Source organism: Apodemus sylvaticus, chromosome 16 (genome assembly GCF_947179515.1).
Source record: "Apodemus sylvaticus chromosome 16, mApoSyl1.1, whole genome shotgun sequence".
In the NCBI taxonomy this organism is placed as follows: domain Eukaryota; kingdom Metazoa; phylum Chordata; class Mammalia; order Rodentia; family Muridae; genus Apodemus; species Apodemus sylvaticus.
This window is the reverse complement of record NC_067487.1, coordinates 61,601,203-61,612,001: the sequence shown is the minus strand read 5'-3', so window position 1 is coordinate 61,612,001 and position 10,799 is coordinate 61,601,203. Positions and strand designations below refer to the sequence as shown.

Genomic DNA, 10,799 nt, shown 5'->3' with positions numbered 1-10,799 from the left:
GCTATAACATAACTTAAATATTGCCTCTGGGTGTTGGCCATGCAAAGATGCCCTTTAACAAATACTAGACAATCACAGAAGAAAAGCTATCCATCATTTTACCATGGGCTAGAACACTTTCCTTTAGCCCAAGTCAGACAAACAGCCAGCACAGAGAAGAAGTCTCACCACTAGCTAAAGCACTATTGGCAATTGACAGCTGCTAGAAAAGGGATAGTTAGTTCTAAAGGGTGTGGCCCCTTACTAGATAGACCACACCCAGTGGGAGGCCACACATCCAAGAAAATATGGGCAGCACAAACTGGAGAATGTGGGTGTGTTTGTTTGTTTGTTTGTTTGTTTAAATGAAAAAGAGGACACAAGGTTAATTGGTAGGGAAAGGGGACAGATCTGGGAGGAATTATGGGAGGGGGTGAATGTGGTCAAAATACAATGTACAAAATTCTCAAAGAACTAATAAAAAATAAATAAAGCCTTTGCTTCTCTTAATCCATTAATAAATAGTATATGTCTTACTATACTATTCATAGTATAGTAATAGTATATGTCTTGTTTCTTCTTTCAGAACTCAGTAGACACAGGAGAAAAAAGTGTGGTGGTTGGTTTTGTTTTGTTTTTCCCTCTGGTGGGCAGGAAATTATTGATTGCCCCCTACTACTACAAATTACTAGATTCTGGCACCTACACTCACTATACGACTGGCCTAGCAGATCCTCTGCCAAATGCTCCTGATGAAGCCCTGATGACAAAGTGGTTAGGCAGTTGTACAAGCCAGCGGTCACATCATTCCTCCGTGTAAGTTTAACTCTAAGGTGAAAAAAATAAAAATAAATAATTCCAAGGTGAGCCGCTCAGCTTGCGTTCAATGGACTGGGGACAAACTGGCTGTGACTGAATCAGATCTCACTTGTCATAAACATGTTTTTCAATATGCCATTCAGTACTTCCCAAGAAAGTAAATATGGAAAACTGAATCAGGACCAAAACAAGTATGGTTCCTGGGAATAGTTTTCAATATCAAGGCCATGGGTTTTGTATGGGTCTTGACTTAGCAAAGGTAAATCATCAGAAGCCCCAAACTTGTCTCAGCAAATCTCACACATCTGCTCAGAGGTTCAAGTGACAAAGGGTATCCTGATGCAAATGATTCAGGGTCAAAACAAAGGCAATTCCTGAGTCACCTGCTCTGAACTCTTCCTCTTGGCTCCTAGTCTCAGTGAATTCCAGAATACTTCATTCCAGGGCTATGGCTGTGAGGGTATGCATGCAAAGACAACGTGTAGAACCCATACTTTCCTATAGTAGATTGCAAGGGAACAGCCATTTTTGTTTTCCATCGTAAATTGATGTCATACAATACCAAAATAACAATGCTGTGTGCTATTTTCCTCTGACTTCATCACGTTCCATAAACCAGTTAAATGTCAACTCTTGTTTTGAGAACTAGGGAAACTAAAACAGCAAATGGCAAGCATCCTTGGAAGAAAAGGAAATCAATGAAAAAAGTATTTCTTATAACCGCCAGTCATCCTTGGGGAAACTTTCTTCAAATTATTTGCCAAAGCAAAGATGAATAAGGTTTTATTTTTATTGCACTTACTTACTTACCTATTTATTTATTTGTTGGACATGTATATGTCTTGGTGTGTGTGTGGAGAGGTCAGAGAGTAACTTGCTGGAGTTGGTTCTTTATAATGTGTGGGTACTGGGAGGGGAATGAGGTCAAACGCAGGTTGACAAGATTTGGTAGTATCTTTACCCGTCTCATTGAACCTTCAAATGATTTCCTACTACATCTTATTTATTATTTTAAAATATTGTTTCTTGTCCAATAATTGACACAGACCCTCCTCACCACAATTTCAACGTGGGAAGGGCTCTCTCATTTCTAACTTTCACACAGAGCACATGAGAACTATTTATGCTGTGCATTTTAGGGGGCAAACCAAGGATAATCCAAACTGCCAAATCTTTCACAGCAAAAACTAAAAACTAAGTTTGGTTCATTTTAATCTCTGAGATCCAGTCTAGCTGAGCTGAAATAAACTGAAGGTCTAGTCTAGCTGTGTATGTCTGGGGTTATTTAGTCACTAACTTAAAATGGCATTTTTAGATATATTTATTTAGTTTTATGTGTATTAGTGTTTTGCCTGTATGTGCAATTCACATATGCCTGGTGCTTATGAAAGGCAGAAAAGGTGTCAGGGTGGTCATGGACCATCAAGTGGATGCTGGGAACAGAACCCTACTTCTCTGGAAGAGCATACAGTTCTTTTAACTGTCTAGTCAATTCTTCAGCTCCTAACCATTAGCTTTTTAATATGAAATATATCGTCACCTAATTCAAGGAGAAAATAAGAAGACTTGAGAAATATTACCCTACTTTCTACCTCTTAACTCTCTTGAGAGAGTTCCTATGAAATGCAGAAAATGACTCAAAAAATCTGAGTAAGTCAGGAAGCATGGAAGACAACCAGGAGCCATTACTGCATAGAAAACTACAATGTAGGGAGACCAGAAAAAGCACACCTCTGGTACTGCTCAACAAGTCTCTATCCAGACAGGGAAAATCTAATCACGCTGGAAAAACATCAGTTCACTGTACATAATGAGACAGAAGCACCAAGTCAAGAGAGAGCCAGTTAAGGGCACAGATGGGACAGGGCAGGAGACAGGAGGGATATGACAGCATCCGAGGGGCTACCCAACAGAACTAATGCCCTTATGTTTTCCCATAGTGCAGCTCCAGGCCTGTGAGTGACAAGTATCAGGATGAGGACAGGAGTCAAGGGCAACAGGTATCTTAAGATACCCAGACCATGGAGACGCTCAAGCCACACCTCTGCAGTGAATGGTGAGATCAGGAAGGCTTGACAGTGCTGGCAGTAGTAAGGGCATGCCTAGTTCTTTGAGACTGGGGCTGCTTCCAAATGAACTAGGAAGCCATGTTCATAGTAACAGCAGCCACACAGCAAACCCTATTACAGCGAAAGTTTCTATCTTTGTTTCCTCAATGTATAACCAGATGCAGTATACTAGGTTATTCTGCACTAAATTTGATCGATTCAATACATGCTGACTTCCTGCAGCTGTGGCAAGTGCCTGCCGATCGATGCTTATTAAACAGAAGCTGTTACCATGGTTCTTACAAAGATGGATTATGGACATGAGTGGGAGCAATACTGCTTTGGGATAAGATTGTCTCTTGTTAATTACCTTTCCTGATTAAATGCAGGCACACTGAAAGAAGAAGGAAAATACAGGAATAAATGGCTTTACTGGAGATATTAACAAAACAAATTATAATCTCTAAACCACGGAGTTCTAACTACGGTTTCTTTTGTGATTGAAGGACCTGCTTAGCTAAAGAGGAAATACTGTAGACAGTGTGTCTCTGGGCTTTGGCAATACATGTAACAGGGTCTTGGAACTGTGTGATAGCAGAATTACGTGGAATTACAGGCAGAGGTGCTTCTTAGTGTCAACCAGGAGGAAGCTCTGCGGTAGGCTGCTCCAAGTTCACTCCTCTGCTGTTGAGTGTTGACTGACTGAGATGAAAATGGAACAGACTGCTCGTCAAAGCTGTGCATGGCTTCAACACGAGAGGAGAAAGGGGGTGTGGGACGGTAGAGCTAAGGTGTTTAAGGAAGCCTTGGACTTAGGACATAAAGGCAAGGCAACTGTCAACAGGGTGGCATTCTGAAGAGATGGATGTAAGGTTCAACAGCCAGCCAATAAGGACAGGCTTGGAAGACACAGCTTATCAAGAATATCCATGGAAACCTTGGGGATTTTAGTTGACAATGAAATGGATTTGTACGGAGTCCAAGAAGCTTAAACTTCACGGTGCCTTCCTGGCTCTGTCCTCTACCGACGTGCCATACTTAAAGGGTTTATTCATCATGGGTTTTCTTTTTCTCCATATTATGTTAATTTGGAGAATGCTTCAAGGCCTGTATTTCTTCTCCGCTGACACCTAATCATGCTCGGAGAAAATTAGAAGCTTTTAGACTTATTTATTAACTGGACTGAGCACTGCTCAAGTTGCTGATTCTGGTGACACTAATCTTGTCCTATGATTTCTGGAAAATGGGGTCTAGGTTAGGACAGGACATCTAACAAGTTATATTTATTTATTTGTTTGTATTTACTTCTCTCTCTCTCTCTCTCTCTCTCTCTCTCTCTCTCTCTCTCTTTCTGTATATGTTTATGGTGGTTGTCAAAGTCAAGGTCTTGAGAATGCCAGGCAAGTATTCTACCATTGAGCTATATCGTCTCCTACCCTAATTTTGACATTTTAGAGAAACCTGATTAAACAAACAAATATCCAGAAACAAGTCCTGCTTGCTGGGCCATCCTCTTTGACTTCCACCTCCAGAGTTTTTCTTAATACTTTCTCTTGAGAGTAAAGCATTTGTCTTCTGGGCTTTAAATACCCAAACTATGTAAATGGATTACAAATGGGTATCTCTCACCCACTCAAAGTTTCTTAGCTCTAGGTTCAAATATCCACCTGTTTGATAACTCCAAGCTGTCAAAGAATGACAAGTTATGAAAGCTTGGATATCCCCCATACCTACTGTGACAGGGAACACACGGGGCCTTTTTGCATTTTATATATAGCTAAGAAGAAAACGGAAGATACTCACTCTAGGGGATGGGTGGAAAGGATGCTGTATATGCACTTGGGGTTAAAGTCCCTTCTTGAAGATACAATGAAACAGAAAGGAAAGCCTCTTCCGTGGAAAGGCTGAAAAATGTTCTCAGAAATGTTTGTTTTTCTAACATTATGTTTTCTGATTGCTTTTTAGTTGACTAGTATGTTTCAAGGGTTGGACAAATGGAGCAAGATTGAACAGCAAGTGACCTCAAATGAGTCATTCTGCAAGAATGTTGCCTTCCTTCTAAGACAACAACAGGTAATAGTAGGCCCAATCATGAATATCCATCGGTTTACTCTAGTGATTTGTAAACCTTTTTTTTTTTCTTAATTAATTTTGACTGCATATCTGTCTGTCTCTGTAGTAAATGCATCCAGTGCCTTTGGAGTGTAGAGAGACTTATTGAGGTGCCAAGCCACCTGGCGGGAACTTGACATGACCAATGTGAAGTTCCTCTCCAGTCTTTGAGTGGGGCCTCCTGTGTTAGCCATAATCCCCTCCACCTAGGGTGGAGTGCTCAGACCAAGGTGAAGCCTCTTGTTCAAGGACCTGCAGTCTCCTGAGAAACACCAGCCACCTGTGGAGCAACTGAACTGATTCTGCTGAGAAGCTTCCAGCCCTTTGCCCCTGCCAATATATATTGGGAATTCTTCATTAAACTTTGAGACCTTGAATAGTAGGTGTTATCTTGGTCTCTGTCTCTTTTTTGCTGCCTTCCCATACATCTCCAGCTTCCCTTCCAGGTAACCTGTTCCATGTAACTGCGGGCAGTTACATTGGAGGTGAGAAGAAACTGTTGGGTCCCCTGACACTGGAATCACAGAAAGTTATGAGCTACCATGTTGGTGCTAGGAATCAAACCTGGGTCTCTGGAAGAGTAGCTGGTGCTCTTAACCACTGAACCATCTCTCCAGCCCCTTGGTCTAGTAAGTTTCAATCCACTTTAGCGATATTAGCTGTAGTAGCCTTTCTTCAATGTTTAGGTAAAAGAAACACAGGCTGAGGTCCTCTGGTTTGGCAGGGGGGAAAGCATGAATTCCACACTCCGTGCCCCCCCCCACCCTGATACCAATGATCTAGTCTACTGGAGGGAATGGTGGAGAGTCTTTCGCATGCACGAAGCATGCTAGTATGTTTCAAGGGTTGGACAAATGGAGCAAGATTGAACAGCAAGTGACCTCAAAAGGTCACTGGAAAAGGTGGGGTAGGAGAGGAGAGTATGACCGTCCTAGCTTCAGTGGTGGCTGCTGGAGGTAATGGCTAGCAAGCCACTCAGAACCCACATTTACCATTACAGACCCCGGAGAAGCTGCCCCTTCTGCAGAACACGAACTCTTCAGATATGGCTTTCTTTTCCTTCATAAGGAAGGAAGGTAAGTAGTGAAGCTGGCTCACTGTACAAAACCTCCATTGCCAAGACTTTTAAAAGTGATGTAAGTGGCAACTTCATAAAACCATTCCTCGTTCTCAAAGAGGGGATTACTTGGGGCCCAGATGAATGGCATATGATACCTCCTTATATAAAGTCTTGGCGCTGATAAAAATGCTTTCCCTTACACATTTCCCTTGTTTGGTTTCATGGCAAAAAACACAACCTATGATGTAACCAGAAAGAAAACTGCACAGGACTGCAGAAAGGCATCATTGTGCATGCAAACGAACCACAGCTGAGGGCTGAGCTGATTGTACCAGTCATGCCACCGGACCACCCAACATGACATTGGCCACTACAACCCCTCCCGGGGGACAAGACACTGACATGTGAAATGCTAGACAGAAGCCCAAGTACCTGTTATAGCACACGACCTACGAACAGATCTTGAAAAAGAGCTGGTATTATAGTGACTATTCAACAATTTCCCAGCAGTCCCAACAGGGAAAATCATCTCTCTTTCTCTGGCATTTCAGGGTAATTGAGCAATATGACTGTGAAAGAGCAGGGCATTTGGCTCAGCCCTGAGGGAGGAGGAGCACAGCCTGAGAGAAAGATGCAGGCAAAGCTTCTACCTCAAAGTGGGAAGCCAGGCCAGCTGTGAGAGAGCCCAGAGGCCTCCTAGCAAGAAGCCACTTGCCAGCCAGGGATCTTTCTCCCACTCTGGTGAGCTGGTGCCTCCAGGTACAGATGACCTCACACCCACTGAAAGAACTGGAGCTCCACACACTGAATAAAAATATCCCTTTTCACAATGACTTCTGCGCTGTCTCCCTGACCTAGGTGTGGAGAGGGAAAACTGTCGTGTTATCTCTCCAGGGTTTTCCTGAGGCCTCTAGGTGAAACCAAAAGAAGCTGGACACTTTACTCAGAGGCCAAGCCCCAGAGGCCTGTCTGTGAAGTGTGGGGCTGAGGAAGCCTGAATCCTGGGAGCATATGGCCTTTCACAGCACCTGAGACACCAAGGCTACCGCCTCAGGGAGGCAGATCTAAATGGCTGCAGTAACTCCCGAAGGGCATCCGTCAGTTCACTCCAGACCCCACCCCAGCTTCTCATACTGCTTCTGTCTAAACACAGGGTCTGGTCATTAGAAGTAAGAGAAATCAGAAATAATCAGGCCAGGGAAAGTGGCCCAAGGCCTGACAGAGACAGGGCAGAGACATCTTGCTGAAGATCTGTGAAGAGATCTCTGAGAAGACAGGAAAGCTGAGTTTCTCCTGGAGTTTGGTAGGTTCTAGTGTCCCTAGCACTTCTGCCATCTGTAAATGATGATCATTCCAAATGCGTTCTCACGGCCCAGCTCTGCCTCCTCCAGCACAATGGCTGAGTTTCTAATCACCCATCGATTGTAATAGTGATCTAGCCCAGTCCTAAGCAATTTTGGATCATAGTTTTGCTTATTTCAAGGGGGTCCCTCCTACTACTTTCCCCACACATCCAGACGCGCTGCGCGAAACCCACCTCTTGATCGGTGAAAATCTCAATGAAGTTCTGGAAGGAGAACGAGCCAGACTGGAGGATGAGCTCGCCTGTGTTCTCGAAGCACTGTCCAGTAAGCACCAGCAGTTTATGGCGGGCGGCGTCCGTGATCATCAAACGCACCTGAAATACAGCGCAGGCACAGAGTGAGTGAGGGTGTGGAGCCCCACCCCCCGGACCCCAGTCCCAGGCACTACGACCATGCCTGAAGCTTACTACCATCCAAATGAGTTCATCTAAGTGTCTAATGACTTCAGCTGAGAGTGGGGGCAGGGCGTGCTGGACAGAGCCCTGGCTGTAGGAGTTATTCATAAAATTAATCATTGCGGTTATTAGTGTGCCGATGAATACCGTGTTAGAGTTTTGCTTCAACCCCAAACAGCAGTGGTTGCTGACTTTCTCTTCTGACTTTTCTCCTCTCTTCCAAGTGGACTTCACAGCTGGCAAGTGTTTGTTCCACAGTTGTTGTAAAGAATCTGCTAGCAGCCTGCAGCCTGCAGCCTATGGCGCCAATAGAGACTCAAGGATCCACCACCCCCAGGTTCCCCAGCAAGCCTCAGAAAAGATGTTTTCAAGTAGGCTTCGAGCTCGTACTCAGGATTCCTTCCTTCCAATCCTTACTGAGCAAGCACGCTAAGACAAATACAGACTCCAGCGCTTTGCAGCAAGGTGCTTGACACTGAACAAAAGAAGAGGCGGCCCCTGAACGGCAATCCAATTGGGGAAACTGAATTGAAAAAACTCACACTAAAGAACCTTTGCTGAGTTTTCAGTGATCGGGGACAGTTGTCCTACGCAGGAGTACCACCCCTTGAGCCAAGGTTGTGAATCCAGTTCATCAATGTTTAGCACACACTGAAAATTCAAAACTAAACAGGCCATGACCCCTGCCCAAGAACCCCACAGGCCACTCATAGAAAAGCATGCATTCCTAAGTAGTTGTCGCAGGCTCCTGAGGTCCACAGACTAGCTTGGTAATCCCCCTCAAAAAAGTCCCCCCTCCATCCTGTTTCACACCTAGGCAGTCTACTTGGGTACCTGCCATCCAGCTTCTGGGTGACAGAAAGTACCATCCAGGTGTTTTCTGTGACTTCATGCCTAATTGGATTGTCAGAGCTTTCGAATGCAGCCGGTCTGATTGTGATAGCCCCAGACCGAGTGGCAGCAACCAAGAAATGAATAATCAGATGTGGAGAACGTACTAAAAAGGATGCCACATCCTTTTGTGGGTACGGAACCAACGTGCTACAACACGACTAGATCGTGAAGCCACTGAGCCAAGAGCCACCAACGTGGCCACGTGTCGTATGATGCCATTCATATGGAATGTCTAAAACAGAAAAATCCGGAGAGAGAAGAGAGGGGTTGTCAGAAGCTAAGGGGCTGTGGAGTAACTGCTAACGGGTTTAGGAAATTTGGGGGAGTGACAGGCATGTTTTGGAGTTAAACTGCTCAATTTTATAATAATTCCTTCATAAAAACCACCCACAAAATTACATACTTTCAGTGGATGGATATAGTTTATGAATTATATCCAAATTTGAAAACCAGTATGGTCAGAGTCGCGAAAACATGGACAGAAGACACCCAGGCAAGGATGTCGCCAGAGCTTTTGACTACTTTACTGTTCAGGAAGCAATTCTTTATCTCCAAGGAGGTGGGGAGAAGCTCTATCAACACTTGGCCTGAGGGACTAGGAGTTCTCTTGGCTTCCTCCAAATTCTTATGTCAGGGTGGGTCCTGAAATTCCCAATTACTTTCTCTAGTAGTATTCTCACGGGATGCTAATGATAAAGCAGCAAGGGCCAACGTGTACATCTTAGCCACTATGCACCACACTCTGTTCTAAGCCCTGAGCACTTCAGAGAGGGGAAGTAGGAGCATTAAATTGAAGGACTATTATGATCTCCTTTGCATGGAGGGCCAAACAGAAGCAGTAAGATAACTTATCTGAAGCCAGCAGCTTTTAAGTAGCAGACCTTAGAGGATAAAGCCAGGTGATTTGATTTGGGCTAGAGACCATGTTTCTGCTGCTTGTACTGGCCTGCCTTCCAAGGGTAGCTAGTGGTGGCCTGGATCTCTCTGAACAGGGATGCGACTGGAATGCTCGTCTTCTGTGAGTTCCATCCCTGTACGTGCCAGCCTGGGCCGTCTATTTCCTCTGCTACATTCCTGCACCACACCCTGGCAACAACATACCCAGTGCATACCCCCATTGTACACCCCTCTACACACATGCTTCCAGCTGGCACTGTCCACTGTGGCCTTATTTGAAAGAGGCTTCTGGTGAGCTGGTGCTATGATACTAAATGCAGAGAAGCAGGCTCTGGGCATCGAGGAAGCCCAAGACCTGGGACTTCTCCCTGGTACATCTCTCTCCAGCTCGCCCACCCATCTATGCCCCTTTGATCAGGCAAGTCTCCATCCTTCAAGGCTCTAAGACCTCCCAGAACTGAATACTCACCTCGGTGCTGACTGCTTCATCTGAAGGGTTGATCAGAACTACTGTTTCTAAGACGTCACTTCGGTGATGAAGAATCTTTTGTCCTGAAGGCACAAAAAATACACAAAGAAGAGACCTTTAGCTTCCCCAGACGAAAGCGGCTCGCCTACTTCTGGGACAGCAGAGAAATTTCTAAGTCAGATGTGGCCCTGGAAACAGGGGAACACAGAGGATGCTACTGAGCGCAAGGACGTGCACACAGCAGGCTGAAGGAACGGGAGCTGGGGTAGCCTGGGGCCCCCAGGCTCTTACACTGGGTCTTTCATGGTCAATGGCTAGGCAGCCTCCTGACCCAATGGCCGGGTTTTCATCAGAGACCGGGGAGGGCTGCCAGGAAAACTCAACGGGGCTCTTGACATTTCCTTTCTCATGGTAATTGGGGATGTTTCTCCCCAACGTCCTTTCTTCTGGTGAGAACTGCGCGGAGATTAATTAGGAGCCTCATTGTGAAGTGAATGACGGCCAGAAACCGGGCTAACAATTAACCCAGCAGCCAGAATGGCTGTCTGAGGCAGGCTTACGGTCTGTTGGGGTATTCACTAATTAATTCACTTGCTTGTAGGAAAGTGAAGAAACCGTGGGCAAAAGAGAAGTGGAGGGCAACCCTCCCACAGGTTGGGGTGGCCAAACTGCCCTGCAAGACAAAACTGAGGGAGAACTGAAAAAGTCAGGTGTGGTTTGGGATGAGGGAGCCTGCTTAGGGATGCTCTGCAGGGTCCTTGA

At 45.1% G+C, this 10,799-nt stretch overlaps 1 protein-coding gene across 1 annotated transcript in view; it reads right to left on the bottom strand.

Annotated features, from left to right (window-relative positions):
* The window catches only part of Map1b (microtubule associated protein 1B), a 94,315-nt gene that overhangs the window by 12,629 nt on the left and 70,887 nt on the right, over positions 1-10,799 (bottom strand). Inside the window, exons 3-4 of the mRNA XM_052159878.1 lie at positions 10,038-10,120; positions 7,556-7,696 (exon numbers count right to left, since the gene is read on the bottom strand). Coding sequence (XP_052015838.1) covers positions 7,556-7,696; positions 10,038-10,120 — 224 coding nt within the window. The remainder of the gene's footprint in view (positions 1-7,555; positions 7,697-10,037; positions 10,121-10,799) is intronic.